The sequence below is a fragment of the Mandrillus leucophaeus genome, unplaced genomic scaffold (assembly GCF_000951045.1).
Source record: "Mandrillus leucophaeus isolate KB7577 unplaced genomic scaffold, Mleu.le_1.0 Scaffold1000, whole genome shotgun sequence".
Classification (NCBI taxonomy): Eukaryota; Metazoa; Chordata; class Mammalia; order Primates; family Cercopithecidae; genus Mandrillus; species Mandrillus leucophaeus.
The window spans coordinates 772,625-792,624 of NW_012098100.1; the positions used below are offsets into that span (position 1 = coordinate 772,625).

The 20,000-nt window shown below is 35.8% G+C and overlaps 2 protein-coding genes across 4 annotated transcripts in view; one reads left to right on the forward strand and one right to left on the reverse strand.

Moving 5' to 3' along the window:
- The window catches only part of SWT1 (SWT1 RNA endoribonuclease homolog (S. cerevisiae)), a 144,331-nt gene extending 144,082 nt beyond the window's left edge, over window positions 1–249 (reverse strand). The window contains exon 1 of the mRNA XM_011973265.1: window positions 115–249. The gene's annotated coding sequence lies outside the window, so the exon portion shown is untranslated. The remainder of the gene's footprint in view (window positions 1–114) is intronic.
- Window positions 180–20,000, forward strand: part of TRMT1L (tRNA methyltransferase 1 homolog (S. cerevisiae)-like) — a 39,878-nt gene continuing 20,057 nt past the window's right edge. The window contains exons 1-10 of one of the 3 annotated variants that reach the window (XM_011973246.1): window positions 320–635; window positions 750–801; window positions 5,456–5,566; window positions 6,897–7,010; window positions 10,749–10,813; window positions 12,444–12,573; window positions 13,986–14,109; window positions 14,583–14,662; window positions 17,827–18,076; window positions 18,449–18,661. In XM_011973246.1, the coding sequence (XP_011828636.1) occupies window positions 561–635; window positions 750–801; window positions 5,456–5,566; window positions 6,897–7,010; window positions 10,749–10,813; window positions 12,444–12,573; window positions 13,986–14,109; window positions 14,583–14,662; window positions 17,827–18,076; window positions 18,449–18,661 (1,214 nt within the window). In that variant the 5' untranslated portion in view covers window positions 320–560. Of the gene's footprint in view, window positions 802–5,455; window positions 5,567–6,896; window positions 7,011–10,748; window positions 10,814–12,443; window positions 12,574–13,985; window positions 14,110–14,582; window positions 14,663–17,826; window positions 18,077–18,448; window positions 18,662–20,000 lie in introns of all 3 variants that reach the window. The other 2 variants (XM_011973254.1, XM_011973239.1) reach the window with 2 other exon arrangements.

The window sequence follows — 20,000 nt, forward strand, 5'->3', positions numbered from 1 at the left end:
CCGAAGTCCCAGGCCAAAGGAGAGGGACCCCCACCCCCCGACACACCCCGCCCCACCAACTGTATGCCCGCTGGGAAACGTAGTTCTGCGCCCGGACCCAGACTGCCTACCCACCGCTCCGCAGCTTTTGCTTAGATTTACATTTACTTCCTGCAAGGCTTGCTCGCCGGCCCCGCCCCAGACTGCGCAGTGTACCCTGGGTGCTGTAGTCTTTGTTCGGTCTGGTGGTTGGCCGATGGGAAGGAGACGCACCGTAGAAACTGAACCCTCTTACCCAATTGGACGCCGTCCCCAGTACGCTTCTGCGCAGTTTGTGGTGGCGTGGTAACGCCTCGGGGAAAGGGAAGCGGACGGCATCTGGAGTCGCAGCCTGTGGCTATTTTCTACTAACAGGATTTGGTCACTGGTTCTTCGTCTTTTGTCTGTTGCACGCATCCCGCCCTCCCCACTTGCTTCCCTACTCCTTGGATCCAGCCCAGTGGGCACTCACGTCAGTTCTCTGACCCCGCCGTGAGCCCCGCTCCGGGTCCCCGGGCGGGCCTGGCACGGAGGCGGTAACTATGGAGAATATGGCGGAGGAGGAGCTGCTGCCCCTGGAGAAGGAGGAGGTGGAGGTGGCCCAGGTCCAGGTCCAGGTCCCGACCCCGGCCCGGGACTCGGCTGGGGTCCCAGCTCCGGCCCCGGATTCGGCTCTGGACTCGGCTCCGACTCCGGCCTCGACTCCAGCCCCAGCCCCTGCCCTGGCCCAGGCTCCGGCCCTGTCCCCGTCCCTAGCCTCTGCCCCTGAGGAGGCTAAAAGCAGTAAGTGCAGGAGGCCCAGATCTTTCTGCCGCAGAAAAGAGAAAGTGCGCCTTGCTGGGAAGTAGGGGAGACCCTTCTTCACCGGGATGGTTTTTATGGGGCAAGGCAGGTTTAGGGAAATGGAGGGGAGGGAAGAGAGGCCCGTGTAGCGGCTAAAACAAGGGTACAGAGTGGGAGACGGCATCTTCATAAGCCACGAGGATGTCACGGTGAGGGATATGCGGAGGGCAGGAATGCTGCAGATAGAAGGAAATAATGAGGTTAAGGGCTTTTTCGTAAAAGGGAATCTTTTTAAGGTACAAAAATAGGAAGTTACACATAATTTGGTAGTTTCCCCACAATCCAGACTACCGTGGTTAACTAGGTTCTTTGAAATGTGACATAGTAACCGAGGCAACCTGTTTACGGTAGTAGATCCTAGCTGCCAACATTTATAAACCATTACTGTCAACTAGCTTTTCTGCTTCGACATACACAAGGAGATGAGTTTTTCTCATTTCAGTTTTTTTCTCCCTATGGGCAGCTTGCTTCCGAAGAGATTTTGAGGCTGAGTAGTAGTTTAGAAAAGAATCGACTAAATTTATGGATGTTTTCACCCATACATAAATACCAATTGAGTTTTGTACTCCATTCCATCAGAAATAGACTGTTGAGAATTAATGGCCCATATTATTGTGCTGCTCAATGTGCCTGCATGTTTTCTAAGTGGTGGTTTATTGGACCATATAGGAATTTAAAAGATTGATGAGTAACACTTTCTTAAGGATCTTCTAACATTTTAAAATGTAAGGTCTAAGAAAGACTTAATGTAAGTTCTTTTAACATTTAGTTTGTGGTAATAAATTGACCTTTATGTGCTTTCTGAATTGGAATTTAAAATAATCTTTAATTCATTATTTTTCCTACTTCTAGGCCAGTTTTGAGTTTAATATTTATAAAACATTGGATATAGATAGGATTATTTTGCAGTTTTGAAACAACATACAAATTGTTATAGATTTCAGAGTAGGTCTAATCACAGGAAAGAAAAGCCAGGATGCTTGAGGTAAGCCCCTTCTCATCATATAAGATCAGAGCTTGTAGGTACAAAATAAAGCCAGTTGTTTCTTCAACTACAGTGGGTAGGGATGGGGGAGGCATGGGGAGCTGAGGGGGTTCTACTCTCCTAAGTAGCCTCCTACCTCACTTCCAGGTTGTATTTGTTTATATTAGTCAGAAGTGGTTCAGCAGCTTTAGGAAATGCATGCATTCTCCACCTCCCCACCATCAAAAATATGTTAAACATAGTAAAGACTTATCTGTATATTCCAAAATTTACAAATATGTAATTTGAGGAATGCATACCATATGGGAAACTGAAAATGCATTAGTAGGACAAATATGTAATGATAAGTCTGAAATGCATTTGAACTAATACATATATTAATCACATTTTAAAAATTATTTTTAGTTGGTCTAATTAGTCCTTTGAAATCAATCATAACTAGGTAAGATAAAGATAACCTATCTGAAATAGAATTGAAAATTGAGGAAAAAGTAATACAAGTTGTAAAAGACCCTCCTTGCATGTTGGAGACATCTAATTTAACAAGAGGTTTGCCTGTTGACTTCTGGATTAATAGTGTGTTACAAAAAGCAGATTGAGTATTTTGCATACAGATTGTCTGATACGTATTATCTTAAACCAGAAGGTGATTTCAGAGATGTTTGTAGGCATATCATGAATGTTTAGATGTTCAAGAGTTTCTTCGGTAGTGGACCACAGGATTTTTAGTTTTCTAACTTAACCAAACTCCTTGCCCTTATTTTGTGTTATTTAATAGAATAATTTCAATAGGCACGTCTTTATTGATTGCTGTTTATCTTGTTTCACATACACAGATCTTTGAACTCTGGAACTGAAAGCCTTTATGGTTACAAATTAGATAGGTTAGTTTGTACACACGGGTTCATTTCTGGAATGTTACTGTCTGACGTAGCAAAAGATTTTTATGAAAGATGAAAAAGTTTTACCTGTTTATAGAAATTATATCTCATTATTAACTCATTTGACCAGTATCTAATATAAAAAATTAACCAATATTATTTGTTGCTCCTTTAAAAATAAAGTGAATAACCAGGCACAAGCCTATACCCCCAGATACTCAGGAGGCTGAGGCAGGAGTATTGCTTGAGCCCAAGAGTTTGAGGCTGCAGTGAGCTATGATTGAGCCACTACATTCCATGGAGGCTGGGTGACAGAGCAAGACACCATCTCTAAATAATAATATAAAAAATTACCTTTTAATAAATTTGTGCAGGAATGTCTGATAGTGCTGAATTGGATTCCAAAATTATTGACACAGTGTGCTACTGCATCCAAAAAGTCTAACGATTTTTTTAACTTCTTGTTTAACAAACTTTAGTGCCGCCTATCTGCAAGTTACTGCATTAGGCACTTGGCCATCAGAAAGATGAGCAAGGAATAGGCCTTGTCTTCCTGTTGCTTATTTGTGGGGAAAGTGAACAAGGACACAAATTATACAAATGGGTAAACGAACTGATAGTGAAGCTCAGAGAGAAGTAGGCAAGAAGATGCTAATATCAAGAATTGAATTTTAAAGTCTCAAGGTTTTAAATTGTATAACCTAATAACATAATGTTAGAGGGCCCTGTGGTTTATCCCACCATCTCCTGTCTCCTTGGGCTCTTTACCTATCAGTTTCTCCTAATCTTAATATATATTCAGTCCCCACTTTGTAATTGTTCCTTTCTCTTGGAATGCACATATATTCAGGTTCCCTGTACTTAAAAAAAGCAAGTTACAGTCTCATTCATTTCCTTTTTTATACCATCAAACTTCTCAAAAAAAGAAAAACCTAATTTTCTGTATTTTATTTCCCCTTCCAATTCTGTTTCTACTCCGAAACGCCTCACTGAACCTGCTTTTTCAAAGGTCACCAGACTTGCTTTCTTGATCTCTACAACTGTTTGTGATACTTTGTTGAACGTTTTGTGTTTATAGACTCTTCTCCCTTGGCTTCTGCATTATCTTGACTCCCCTTACCATTTATTCTTTCTGAATCTACTTTTCTGATTCCTTCTACTTAATTTTTCTTATAAATATCTACATCTCTCATACCTCACTTCCAGATTTTATCTATGTATAATAATCAGTAGCGGGTTCAGCAACATTGAGAAATGTATCCCCTACCCACTCCAATCAGAACATGTTAAACATATTTTAGACTTATGCATGTTATTTCCAAATTTACAAGCATTTTAATTTGAAGAGTATGTAATGCTTGAGAAACCTGAAAGTGCATTAGTGGGACAAATATGTAATGATTGAGAAATCTGAAATGCATTAGAATTAAAATATAAATCATGTTTTAAAATTAATTTTACATAGCCTAGTTGTTTGAAATCAGTCATAACTGGGTAAGACTGGGTCGTGGCTTTTTCTCCTATTTTTCACACTTTTTTTCTTAGGCTTTCTTATTTATTCTCATAGTTTCACCTAACATGTTACTTACGATTTGTATCTCCAGAATCCCTCCTGAGCTCCAAAAACAAATCACCAGCTGCCTATTGTACATTATTACTGGAATACTGTTCCAGTAGTACATCGAACACACTATGTCAAAAACTACATTTTCCTTTCTCTTTTCCTCTTCCTTTCTGCCAAAAGAGTTTCTTCTATCTTGTTTGCATAATAGTACCATTATTCTCAACCACATAAACTCAAAATCTTAGAATCATCTTTGATTTTATCCTTCACCTTTACTTCTCATATCCCAAGTTCTGTTACTGTTTTTTTTTTCTTTTTTAACCTTTTATTCTGTTTCTTCCCATTGCTGATTTTCTCTGTTACTGATCTTTGGTGTTACTGGCAGAGAAAACCTCCTGAAACTCCTTCAGATTGTATAATTCACTTCCTCAAAAACCTGCAGAGACTTACCATTACCTGAAGAATAAAGTTCAAACTAACTTGCATAGAATTTATGCTTTCCTTGGTCTGTACTGCATCTTTGGCTGCACATATTTCTACTGACTCCATCCCCCCAAATATACCACATTCCAACCAAGGGTGGGGTGGCATGGTTGTATATTTTATACCACATGCATTTGCTCATGAGGTTACTTCAGTTTATGAGGCCAGTTAGCAAATCTCTACTTACTGAAATTCTATTCATACCTGAAGTCTCAGTCAAGTGGCACTTCAGTAAAGACATTCTCAGAGTTACTTGTTAAAATTAATTATTCCTTCTTCTGTATGCCTGCATCATATTACATCTAGTGTTCATTTCATCCTATCTCATATGATAGAAGTTGACATATTGCCTTTTCCCACCTGATTGAAAGTTCTTTGAAGATAGAAAACATGGCTTACGTTTCCTTCTTCAGTATTTTGCATAGGAGAGAAACATTTTTCATAGAATTATTTTGACTAATTAGATAAAATTTTCAAACTAAATTTATGCAATGGGGTTTCCCCCCAACTTTTCATTCTGAAGCACACTTGTTATTTTATAAACCAAGTTGTGGCAGTATTCCCCATCTAAGTCCATAACACTGTGTTATAGGAAATAAACTTCTATATGACGTGATCAATAAAAATGGAACTAGAATACAAACTGTTAAAGCATAATCTTCTCATTTTTTTTTTTTCCAGAGAGACACATCTCAATTCAAAGGCAGCTTGCTGATCTAGAGAAGTTAGCTTTTGTAACTGAAGGAAATTTTGACTCTACCAGCTCATTGAACTCAGATAATCTTGATGCAGGTATTTCCATGTTTGGGTTTTTTGTTTTTTTTTTTTTTTCATAATTTCTAATAATTTATCATCTTTGCATTCATGAAAATAAGTTTGATAAGAGTAGACTTGTTTATTCTTACTAAACTAGAACAGTGGTAAAATACAGTTTTTTATTTGGGAAATTGGCAGCCGCTTATGTGCAGAGTTGCTATGGAAATAAGTTATTTTACAACTCTTCAAGACAATTACAGTTTCACAGATGTCTAAGGGCTGTCTATTCAGCAAGTTAGGAATTGCATTTGGCTATAAGTAACAGAGGTCCCAAAAAACAGTGTCTTAAAAGGTTTATATTCTGCCAGGTAAATGAAGTCCCAAGATAGGCAATTTAGGGCTCGTGCGAGAGTCCCGCGTTATCGGTGCCCCACACTGCTGTCTTTCTGCTCTACTCTCCTCAGTGCTTGGTTTGCATCCTCAAGATCACTGACTGCTTGGTTTTTTTGAAGTAGGCAGTGTAAAAATAAAAATTGTACATATACTGTATTATACTAGATGTGAAAGATATTTGTTGGGTTAAAAATTATTAATATGAGCTGAGAGGTATGATAAGAAAAAAAAGAAAACAATTACTAAATGTGTTGTTATTGATTCTTGCTGTATATTTTATTGCTTTAAACCTGAATTTGAAATTTAATTCTTTCATCTATACTGTCAAAGTTTTTGAGATAGATTATATTTCTAATTAGACTTTTTAATGATACATAATCTTTTTGAGAATATGTTAATAAATAAGGAAGAACTTGTAGATTCAGTAATGGATACAGTGACTGTAACTATGCGCCCAGTCTCAGAACAGCAGTTATATCAGATCCCATCTATTCCTTCCACTTCCTTCTTCCATTTTTCTAACTCCACATATTAACTGTTTTTGTTGCTGCCAGTTTAGTAGAGGAATACCACAGCAGATACTTTTGCTCTTTGTCCAATTCCTGTCCTTTTGGGAGTGTAACTGCTGTCCTTTCAGCTGTCCAAAATACAGTGTGATGCTCTCAGTGGCAGAAAATTTGGCCAGAAGGATATCATACAGTTTATCACTTCTTCAACCTCTTTGTTCCCAGTAACAACAAACACATCAGCTAGCCACAGAGAGGAAAATTTTAGGGTGAAAAAACAACCACTGATCATGTGCTACAACAATTACTGTGAACTATCTCCTGGGTCAAGAGTAATGACTTCTCCCTGAAGTTAACAAAGACTTTAAGAAGTAGGCAGGGGAGACCCCATTAACCTCTTTGTAGCTGAATCCAGGCATTAATAACTAGAATATTCTGTGGTTTACTGATTCTTTTTTCTTTTTAAGGCAACAGACAGGCTTGTCCATTGTGCCCTAAGGAAAAATTCAGAGCTTGTAATAGCCATAAGCTTCGTCGTCACCTCCAGAATTTACACTGGAAAGTCTCAGTTGAATTTGAAGGTTAGTATTTTTGTGCTGGCAAAGAAGTAATATATATGAAATTCAACATTTATTACCAGTTTTGGCATTTTATCATGACTATAATCAAATATTTTCAGTTTAAAATGTGAAGGGTTTAATGCCCTCATTTCTAATGTATTTAATAAAACACCATATAGCTTTATAGGCAGTAGAGATCTATATGACACAGTTTAGTTCAGCAAACATTTATTATGCATCTGTTGTATACTGAGTACTCTGGCCCTGGGAGTCCATTTTGCTTCTTGAACAATGTTTTAATAAGTTTTCCTTTTATTTTACACATATTTTGGAAGGTATAGTACATAGTAAAACAAGAAAATAAAATAATTTGTATGAATATTGGAAAATACAAGATAATATCTCTTTTTCTGCTGATGGCTTAAAAAAATCTACTAGAGTTAAGAGAATTCAGAATGGTGGTGGGATACAAGATAATTCAGAAATCTTACCATTTTCTACTTCAGATAAATGGAAACAGAAACAAATATATCAGTTATATCATGATAAAAATGATACAATTTGAGGGAATAAGTTCAACAAGATGACTCATCATGAATGAAAAGAATAAAATCAAAGGACAGAAAACGAGAACTTTTCAAGTTAAAGGGCTTCCTAAGTGAATTATGTGAATTATTATAGCATTTTTGGGAAAAGATCTGACAACATCTTTTAAAATTAAAAATACACATATCCATCCACCACTCAGTTCCTCTGCTAGGAGTGCCTTAGAAGTAAAAGAATTGAGGTTGGACACAGTGGCTCATACCTATAATCTCAGCACTTTGTGAGGCTGAGGCGGGAAGATCACTTGAGGCCATAAGTTCAAGACCAGCCTGAGCAACACAGTAAGACCCTGTCTCTATAAAAAGTAAAAAAATTAGCCAGGCGAGGTGACCTGTGCCTGTAGTCGCAACTGCTAGAGAGGCTCAGGTGGTAGGGTTGCTTGAATCCAGAAGCTTGAGTCTGCAGTGCCATAATTGTGCCACTGTACTCCAGCCTGGGCAACAGAGTGAGACACTGTTTCTTAACAAAAAAAAAAAGATGAAGAAGTAAAAGGATCAACAGGCACGGATAAATGTAGAAGGATATTCATTACAATATTAGTAACAAAAACTTAGAATTAAAAGAGATGATTGAATAAATTATGGGTACATACCATGAAATATTATGTAACCATTGAAATGAGTATATTAGATATATACCAGGTAACTTAGAAGTATTTTCATGGTCAACTACTAATGAAAACAGCAATATATAGGGAAGGTGTTATAATATTCCATTTGGATAAAAACAAAAAGTCCCACCCTCAAAAGAAACCTAAGTATCAGTCTTAAACATACATTTATATTTGTGCATGATTATGTGAGCACAGAAATTGTAAAGTATGGTTGGAGTGTCAACCAGCCTTGATAAAGCAGCTAGTAAGAGACAGCCAGAAAAGAAGTCAGAACTATGCTGGAACTATTTTGTTAGTAGTACTGCTAAAAAGATTATCACTAGTTATTTAGGGAAAGGGGAATTAGATACTAATTTAGGGGCCATCCTGTCTTTTAAGTTTAATTCTATATAAGAATGTATGATAAACCGGCCGGGCACGGTGGCTCAAGCCTGTAATCCCCGCACTTTGGGAGGCGAAGACGGGCGGATCACAAGGTCAGGAGATCGAGACCATCCTGGCTAATGCGGTGAAACCCCGTCTCTACTAAAAAATACAAAAAACTAGCCGGGCGAGGTGGCGGGCGCCTGTAGTCCCAGCTACTCGGGAGGCTGAGGCAGGAGAATGGCGTAAACCCAGTGGCTGAGATCCAGCCACTGCACTCCAGCCTGGGCGACAGAGCGAGACTCCGTCTCAAAAAAGAAAATAAAGAATGTATGATAAACCATACTGACTTCTTATGGAAAAAAAAAAGCTCTCATTTCAATTAAAAGGATCTCTTTCATATTCTTTACTTAGATTATTGTGTTTTTTGTTTGTTTGTTTTTTGTGGGTTTTTTTTGAGATGGAGTCTCGCTCTGTTGCCCAGACTGGAGTGCAGTGGTGCAATCTCGACTCACCGCTACCTCCGCCTCCCGGGTTCAAGCGATTCTCCTGCCTCAGCCTCCTGAGTAGCTGGGATTACAGGCATGTGTCACCACACCCGGCTAATTTTTGTATATTTAGTAGAGACGGGGTTTCACCATGTTGGTCAGGCTGGTCTCAAACTCCTGACCTTGTGATCCGCCCACCCCAGCCCCCCAAAGTGCTGGGTTTACAGGCACGAGCCACCACCCCCGGCCTCACTTAGGTCATTGTTTAGCCTTTAGGTTTGGTCTCCCTCCTCCAAGTTTTTCTCTTTTCTTAAATATTTTCTTGTGGTATTTCTTTACTTATGGATGTGGTTCTCTCATGTACATTAGGCTGTTGGGTTCTTTCACATGGTATTGATCTGGTAGATGGTGAAGATATGATAGTTTTTTGTCTCGGTGAGCAGGTTTCAAAGTGGTTGACAAATAATTCAAGGTAGAAACAACAAGATCTGCTGAAGGAATGGATGTGAGGTGTGAGAGAACGAGCCAAGAATGCTTGGGTTTGGGACTTGAGCAAGTAGAGAAATGGAGTTGGCCTTTACTGAGCTGGAGAAGAGTGCATTAGGATCAAGTGTGGGAAAGAAGGCCAGAACCAGAAATTGTGGAATTTAAAGGATGGGATGCATCTAAGTGGAGATGTCAGGTAGCCCATAGGTTATATGAATCTGGAGTTCAGGAAGAATGTGGGGCAAAAGATACGCATTTGGGAGTTGCCAGAAGGCAGATGATATTTAAAGCCATAAGATCAGATAAGTAACTAAAAGTACATATTGATGGAAAAAAGAAGTCATCCAGGACTAAATCTTGGAGCACTTCAGCATATACAAGTAAGAAATGATCTGATCTGAGGTATAAGAAAAAAGGCGTTAGAGATGACTTACAGGCTTTGAGTTAAGAGCAACTGTAAGGCATTATCATTTAAAAAAAGTAAAGAGACCTAATGTGGGATAAATTATCAGTTTAGTCTTGACAAGTAGGTTTTGAGATGCTGACTAGATAATCAGTTACATATCCTTAATAGGCAATTGGAAATAGGGATCTGGCTCTTGGGAGTGAATTAGTAACTAGAGCTATAATTTGGGATTCCTTTAATTGGAATCGTGAAAGGAGCTTAAGTTGCCAAGGAAATGAGAAAAAAGTCCCTTAGCCACCGAAGCCTATGGAATATCTACATTTTAGGGCATGAGAGAAGGAAGAGGACCTGTAAAGAAGATGAAGAAGGTTGGGAAGAAAACCAAGATAGTACCATGTCATAGATGAAGAAAGGTCTGTATAATGGCAAATATATCAATAGCATGAGGCAAAGATGAAGCCTAAAAAAAAGTCAAGGTGGCAGAGAATAGGATAAAGCTGAGTCCCAAAGACACTAAACGACTAATCCAAGATAAAACAGGTAGTCATGGTGGAACCGGAATTCAAACCTGGATCTCTCTGTATTTGTGTATATAGATACATATACGTAAATATGTATACATAGACATGTATCTCATGCATAACAATTATATAAACTAAAGCAATCTCATTTGAGTAATTATGACATTACGAATATAAGGTTAGTTCCAATTCTTATAAAATAAAACTTGCTTATAATTTTTGATAATTAAATATTTCATGAATAGTGATATGATAACCAGCTGTTCTTTATTCTAGGTTACAGGATGTGCATCTGTCACTTACCTTGTCGACCAGTGAAACCAAACATTATTGGAGAACAGGTGATCCGATATTAGATTTATTTTTAAATTTAGGCCTTTTTAAAGAAAGCGTAATTTTTACTTACTGTGGAACTAAAATGTGTATGTTCAGCAGTGTAGTTTACTCTAAAATTCTGTGTCTGAGTCCTTTCAGATTATCATAATAGGAAAACTATCATAGTATGAAACTGTCATAGTATGAAAAAAATAATTGCTATATTGAAGTTCTCATTTTATAATTTTTAGTTTAAGTCAGATAAATTGCTCCTTTGTGTTCAAAATGAAAATTAACTCATTTACTAATTTTGGAATGGAAAATTTAGACAGTAGTTTTTTCTCTTAATATTTTGGTCATGGAATAGAAGCTTCAATTTCTGTGATTTAGTAAATATCTTAGTGTGTTTTGATTTCATTCATCTTCCCCAAATCCTTCCTTTTAAGTTCAATCTTAGAGAATCAAGAAACTTTCTGAAATCTTAGTAACTTTTTAAAAAATACGTGTGTTTTATTTTTAGGGTAGATTTGATCTAAGGGGAATACAAACTATAAAATTTTTTAGTGACACTATCCTGAATGCATATTCACGTAATGAGTTCTCATTATTAAATTTTATTTTGAGTCACTAAAAGCAGCATAGTGTTGACAAAAAGGAAAATATTCTGAAAGTAGTAGTCAAAACAGATTCTGATCCCTCAACCTAGTCCAAGTACATATTTGAATATGATAATCACAGTACCATAAAGAACTTTGGGTAATGTGCTTGACGGTTTTCTATTTGCTGTAAGGTCCCAAGTAAAAAGGAGTTAGCAGCACTAAGAGTAAAAGGCATCAAAACTAGGAAAGAGCCGTTGAAGCAGTCTTTTTGTTCTCAGCTAAAGGAGAAATTATGAAGTGAGAAATTTTTTACTTAGAAAAGTATGCTTCTAATTATGTCTCTTAACATTCAGTGGGGTACTGGAGCTGGCTCAAATTTTCAGAAATCTTTCAAGCTGGTGGTTTAGTATGGCCACCATTAAAAATTAAGTTATATAAGCCTAAAAATGAATGAGTTATATTAAAAAACAAAGATAACGAATGTTTACCTTTATCATTGTTCTGCTGCATTTTAATATTATCTGTGCACTTACAGTTATTTACATCTATTATGTCTGCTGGGTGGCAGTGCTCTGTAATGGTATAATAATGCACATCTCTTCCTAAATTCACATTCAGTGATGTTACACTGATAGCTTAAAATCTCTGAGAGTTGTAGTTTGAAATTGGCTATGGCAGAGTATTTATGCCACAGAAATCTGCAAATACTACAAATCGGGGCTTTATTTTCCTGGAGAGCCAGTTAATAAACATTTACCAGCACACCACTCCTAATATTATGCCATTTTTAAATGCAACTTATAGAAAATACAATTTTTTCTGATTGGAATGAATGGGAAAAGCTAGGAAATTAAATTTCTGGCCTATTGTAAAGTAAGGTTTGAAAGTATATATAAATACAGGTAAGGAAGTTAAGATCCTTTCAAAGTCACATGGCAAAATTAAAATTATCTTCTATACCATTAAATCCAAGACACTAATATACTTAAATTTGTAAACTTATACTTCTATTTCATTGTCTTAGTAACTTATTTAAATTAAATACTCTGTTTGATAGATATCCAGTAAAATGGGAGCCCATTATCATTGTATCATTTGTTCAGCAACAATCACCAGAAGAACTGATATGCTAGGACATGTTAGGCGCCATATGAATAAAGGAGAGACTAAATCTAGTTATATTGCAGGTAAGTTGAGCAATCTCATTAACATATTAATATGTAAATCCTTAAATAATGGTCCAGTTATTATTTTCAGACATCAGGCAGATAAAATAATGCTGATTTAACCAAATGATTTAATTCACTAGTCCATTACATCAGATTTTGGTTTCTTTCTGTAAGGTCTCCAAAAACATTTTAACATTCTCAACATATATATTTAATAAATGGTGTAGAAAAAGTAAGTGACACTCAAGTGACTATAGATATTTTAATGAAAGATTATAGAATTGTCTTCCCAGTGACAGCTTTTATACCCTTAACTGTCATGTATGTATTGTTAGAAAACACTAGGAAAAAAGATACAGTGAAATAAAGACTATTAGTGACATGAAATTATTAATAGCTTGTTACTACTTAGAGATCCCCTCTCAAGAATTAAATTAAGCACTAATGGCCCAAAGCATGTATTATATGTAATGAGTAACTTCTCTGTGTCTAGAATGGCACTATGTACCATTCCTTTAAGAACTGAAAAAAAAATAGTCACTGAATTAATTTCTATAAAGCTTGATTTTCTCACAGAACCTAAATTGAGAAAGGCTGATCTTGTGAGATATGTGACATACCTCCTCACTGGGTAAAAAAGGATATGTAACACAGTGCTAGGGAAAGATACTATTATTTGGCATTTTAGAAAGAAATATATAGTTGCCATTTAGTTAACATTCTGACTGTAATGTTATCAAGAAATCCAAACATAAAGGATCTCAACTGTCTGACACAGCACATATCTCATTTCTTAAATATTTAAAACATATACGCGTATAAACACATAAGTATTTCATCAGTTTATAGCGAAACGATTCTAACATATTAAATGTAAAATCATTTTTTCATTATAGCCATTTCAATGTAATTTGTGACTTGAAATCATTATGAGAAAATATTCTGAAGTCTCCCCATGTTCAGGAAATAGAGTGATTCTTAGTAAGCCTTGCTAGCTAATGGAATGCAGCCATATGGAGATATTCATTTTCTAACAATTACACCATAGTAAAATATATGTAGCAAACAATGTAGTGTTTGATGAAACACAAAGGTGTTTTAGGATTTTGTGCTTTCCTAGGGTGATTGTTCTTAGGTATCATAATACAGATGTATTGATGTGCTGGGCAGTCAAGATAGTAAATTAACTTTCATTAATCAGATGTTTAACTGAGTGTTACTCTTTTGCAGAGAGCGCTGAATAAATCAGTTCTTTGGTTTTGGTTTTTTTACATCTGCCCAACCATTTGCATTAACACAAAATAATATAAAGTTATTTTTCAAAATGTATATTGTTTTAGATGTTTAGAATTATTTTGTATTTTCTTGGAAATCTTTTGTTTGGAATTATTTTGTGTTGCCCTGGAAATCTTTTCTTTTTTCTGTCTTAGCTTCCACTGCTAAACCGCCTAAGGAAATTTTGAAAGAGGCAGACACGGATGTACAAGTTTGTCCCAACTATTCTATACCTCAGAAAACAGATTCCTATTTTAATCCCAAAATGAAACTAAATCGGTAAGCTAAATTGAAAATAGGGTTATAGGATGTTTCAAATTATTGTAAATGTACCTTCTCTTAACCTTTATGTTCTAATATGTTAAAATTTAGAACTAGGTGCAGAATAAAAATCATCTATCTTAACATTTTTCACAGAAGGATTGTTTCTTTTTTTCTATCAAGCCAATGTCTTTATTAGAGAATAAAATAGGTCTAACTTTATATAATTACTGAACAAGCTGGTACTTTTGTGAGCAAGTTTTGTTTGTAAATAAATAAATACTTATTAATAAAATCCAACTGGATTCATAGTTTAATTTCACATATTTTTAGTTCTTATAGTATTAAATTAGGAATATGTTTTTAGGTCTCCTTTTAAAATAGTTTGTACAGTAACTAGGAACTTCAATTCACTATTCTTAAATGAAATAAAATCTATGATGGTGAAGCGTGGTAAAGTAAAGTTATTTCAGATTATGATTTCCTTCTAGGCAGCTAATATTCTGTACATTGGCTGCTTTGGCTGAGGAACGAAAACCCTTGGAATGTCTAGATGCTTTTGGAGCCACTGGTAAGTGAGGACACTTTTTTGGAACCACATTTTATTTATTTGATTTTACAGTATCTTTTCTTAGAAAATGTATATGGGCAGTGATGTAAAAAATTAAAGATCCAAGACAAAATTTTTAATTTTTTATTGTGAAAAATTTTAAATATATATTAAAGAGTATAGTAAGTGAGTCCTGTGTATCCATCGCTTACTTCAAAAATTAGTGGTTCATGCTCAGTCGTTTTATCATTGTCCTCATACCTCATGTCATAGTCTTTTGATATCTATTAATTTGAAACAAATAACAGATACATCGTTTCATCTGTATTTCAGTTGAATCTCTAAAAGGTAAAGATTTTTAAAAAATAAAACCACTATACTATCATACTTTAAAAAATTAAGAATAATTCTTTAATATAAATTGTTTAGATATGCCCAATTATCTCATAATGTGTTTTAAAAATCAAGTCAGAATGCAGACAAAAACTGTATTTCAATTGTTTGATATATCTAAGTCTCTTTTAAATCTATGGTTCCTTCTATCATTTTCTGTGTGTGTGATAATTATTTGTTGAGTTAACATGTCTTTTGACCTATAGAGTTTCCTGCAGTCTAGATTTTTCCTGATTGTATTGTTGTGGTTCATATAACATGTTCTTCTATCTCCTGTATTTTTGTAAATTGGCCATTTGATTAGATTCAAATACAGTTTTTTTGTTTGTTTGTTTTTTGTTTTGCAGTAATACTTGTTTGCTGCAATCAGGCAGCACCTGATGTCTGGTTGTGTCTCTTTTTTGTGTTGTGATGATCACTGCCTAGCCTTTAGACAGTAGAATAAAGTGAAATTTTAAACATTGAGAATATTTTTCTCAAAAGACTTAATAGTAGAGAAAAGAAAATAGAAACAGTAGAAAATTTCTAAAAAGCCTCTGTACCCAATCCAAGTCTTTCTTCATAAAGATTATAGGAATACACTTTTGGGGAGTTTGTGCCAAAAGAGTGAAAGCATTAGTTAGCTCTCCTTCCTAAACTCTCCTCAGGGAAAAGTAGTGGTTAAAAGCATGGACTGCAGAACCAGACTGCCTGAGTTCAAATCCCAGCTTTATCACTTGATAATTGTATGACCACAGGAAATTGTGCCTCAGTTTGCTCATCTATTGAAAGAGGAGACTCCTGCCGCCACCGTGATGATCAGCATTAGTACTGTCTCAGTATAAATGTGGTAAAAGTGATGAGGTGATTTTTCTGATTATTTCCCAAGTCACTTGGATTTGAAATTTGAATCATGTTTTTACTCCTTGTTTTCCTGTTACTCTTCTCATATCTACTCAGCCACCAGGTCTGTTCTAATTTTTCTTTTCCAATATAACTCACATTTTCCATTCCATATCCACCAATTTAATGATTTCATAGCAAGCCTATTTCAGTAGCCTCTATATAGTACCCTTGTTTCCAGTCATTTCTCTCTTCCAATTTGTCTTGCCTGTTACTGCTAAACAGCTATTCCTCTGAAGCACCACATTGTTACTTACCAATCAAAAAAGTCATTCATCTTTATTGCCTAGACTCCAAAGTTCTCAGACTACATTTAATGTCTTCCATATCTGATCCTAACCTGCTTGTCCAAATTTATTTCTCAGTATTTTTCACCATATCCTTTTACTTTACTCTTTTGAGACAAGAGTTTCGCTCTGTCACCCAGGCTGGAGTGCAGTGGTGCCATCTATCTCGGCTCGCTGCAACCTCTGCCTCCTGGGTTCAAGCACTTCTCCTGCCTCAGTTTCCCAAGTAGCTGAGATTACAGGCGCCTACCACCACGCCTGGTTAATTTTTGTATTTTTAATAGAGACAGGACTTCGCCATGTTGGCCAAGCTGGTCTCAAACTCCTGACCTCAGGTGATCCACCTGCCTCGGCCTCCCAAAGTGCTGGGATTACAGGCGTGAGCCACCGCACCCAGCTCTTTACTCTTTTATAAATCTGAAGTCATTAAAGCTAATATCTAAGGAATATATTTCCAGCCTCTTCTTTTAATGTGCCTTTGTAAACTTAGATCAGGTCTGGAGCAGTCATTGTGCATGTTTTGCCATTCCTAAAATGAGGATGTGAGAACTTACCTCACAAGCGTGTTGTGAAAATATGAAAAATACATATATATGAAGTCCATAACACATGGTATTTTTCCATTTATGAGACGCGTGTATGGAGAAGATGGTCAGTATTTCCAGTACATAAGGGGTTTACTAATCTGTGTTGGCTGGGCTTATGTTGCCATCTCTCATTTTGTAATGAATGTCCCTTATAACTTTAGTAGATAGGGAAAAACTGTGAAAAGGGGCACTTTTGGTCTTCCTTTTAGATGATTAGAAATTCTTCCTAATCATTTGCTTACAAATTTGGTTTTTTGGTTTTGTTCTGTTTTTGAGATATGGTCTCAGCTTTGAGATAGGATCTTGGCACCATGTCGGCTCACTGCAGTCTGGACCTCCTAGGCTTGGGTGATCCTCCCACCTCAGCCTCCAGAAAGTAGCTGGGACCACAAGCGTGCACCACCATGCCCAGCTAATTTTTGTATTTTTCTGTAGAGATAGGGTTTTGCTATGTTGCCCACACTGGTCTCAAACTCCTGGACTCAAGTGATCCACCCGCCTCAGCCTCCCAAAGTGCAGAGATTACATGTGTGAGCCATCACACCCGGCCACAATTTTTTTTTTTTTTTTTTTTTTTAAATTCACAACAGTGTTATGCAGTGTTTGAAAAGTGTTAGTCTAGAAAAGTTTTTCATATTTTGGTCCATGATGGTAAACTTCAGCAGAAGGAATTCCAACTTCCCATCCTCCCTTCAAGCAGAGTAATCCCATTTGTATAAAGTATTCCATGGTCAGAGAAAAAGCAAAAAAGAAAACATTTTCCACTATTCAACAAAATAAAAAAACATACATAGAGATTTTATTATACAAGGATCATAAAAAAGGTTTATAAGAAGTATTAGTGAAAATCTGTTAGACATATTTTTAGTTATAACCTTTCTTGAGAAGCTTTGTAGTAAGAAAGAATAAGATTCATGAAAACATTAAATTTTGAAATAATTTGTTATTTACAAAACTGTGTATTATCATTATACTGTTTTTATTCTTTAAAATTATTATTATTATAAAACTCATTTTCTTCCCCATTTTTCCTAAGGGATAATGGGATTACAGTGGGCAAAACATCTTGGAAATGCAGTCAAAGTTACAATCAATGACTTGAATGAAAACTCTGTGACATTGATTCAGGAAAACTGCCATTTAAACAAATTGAAAGTGGTGGTGGACAGTAAAGAAAAGGAAAAGAGTGATGATATTCTTGAAGAAGGAGAAAAAAATATTGGTAATATTAAGGTGACCAAAATGGATGCCAATGTACTGATGCATTTGAGATCTTTTGATTTCATGTAAGTAGAAAAAGACTTGCCATGTCACTTTCTAAACTTACCTGGAATTTTGGGGACGAGGGGTAGTTAAAAATTAAGACTGTTGTTGTTTATTTATTTAAATGAATGCCATTTTTTAGCCTAAGGTATGCAGTATGAAAATTTTCTAGTGTTTGGGCATGTCACTTTTCCTCTAACCCAAATTTATTTTTACATGTCTCATACATCATACTATCATTTTATTACTTAATTTCAAATCAGAATTGTGTACTTAAAATAGATTTGCAATGTCCTTTTAAATCCATGGAATTTTATAATTAGAAATAATTACAATGGTATAATTTTTGTTACTAATATGACTTTAAAATATATCTATATGCTTTCTGATTTTAGACATCTAGACCCTTTTGGAACGTCAGTGAATTATCTAGATTCTGCATTCAGAAATATAAGAAACCTTGGCATAGTGTCAGTGACTTCTACAGATATCAGTTCTTTATATGCCAAGGCACAGCATGTTGCCCGGCGTCACTACGGATGTAACATTGTCCGAACTGAATATTACAAGGAACTAGCAGCCAGAATTGTTGTAGCTGCAGTGGCAAGGTACCAAATCGCCAACAGTGTACTTAGTGTGTTTTAGTATTTGATAAAAAGATAATATTACAAGAAGTACTTATTACTCAAAACATGCACAAAATATAAATCCTGTATTCCTTATCTGTAATACTGGTTTCTAATTTTACATGGTATCTGTTGTAATTTTATTTAAAAGCTTATGCCTGAAATATTCAGTTTACTCTCCAATTAAAATGTTATTGAAATAAAGTAGTAAGAAAGAAAAGATTAAAGTGAAAGTTAATTTCCAGTTTATTTGAGCAATGTAGGATAAAGGATAGCAATATGAAAGGAAAAGCAAAAATTGTTTTGTTTTGTTTTTTCGCCGTGTTGCCCAGGATGAAACAAACCTCCTGGCCAACATGGTGAAACCTCGTCTCTACTAAAAATACAAAAATTAGCTGGGCGTAGTGGTACACACCTGTAATCGCAGCTACGATTACAGGTTGAGGCACTAGAATCACTTGAACCCAGGAGCCAGATGCTGCAGTGAGCCAAGGTTGCTCCACTGCACTCCAGTCTGGGCAACAGAGTGAGACTCTGCCTCAGAAAGAAACAGTCATTTCTTTTATATCCATTCTATTTTATCTTCTTTATTTATATAGTTTGAATAAAGTGATGGCTTACAAACTTGATTCTCCAAAATCATCTTACAAAATGGAAAGTTCTCTCCATTTCTCACCAGGATTTCCAAACAGAATTTGAAAACAGTTATTTTTAAAAGGGTGACTTTTTTGGAGCACTCACTATATGCAGATTATGCTGGAATAATATAATATAAACGGACATTGTGAATATAGATAATGGATGACCAGCTAGCTCACTTGCCAGCCCTAATACTAGTTTCAGAGCATTTAAGTGGAAATTTGTACCTCAGCATAAATACAGATTATTAGACTTCATAGACCTTCAGGGTTGTTTCTAATTACCTGAAAACTGATGTTTACTTTATGCATGCTAAGGACTTACTGCACATGCTTAAAAATGTTCAAAATGTAGTATCAGCAAATTCAGAGTTATATATATATATAAAAATTAAATTTAGTATGTGACTGCAGAGTACATAAATGGTATATAGTTGAGCTTAATCCAAAAAGTCTATAAAATTAATGGTGGAAAGGAATTTGACTATTCTTTTTTCACTCAGTTTTCAGTAGCTAGCATACTATCCTGCATATAGTCATTACTCAATAAACATATACTGTTTTGAAGAAGATTTTATAGGAAATAAAATAGATAGGAAGAAATGTGGTGGTGATGATAAGAAACAAAGTGAAAATGACTGAAAATCAAAAAATATTGCCCTATTGAGAGGATATCATAAGGG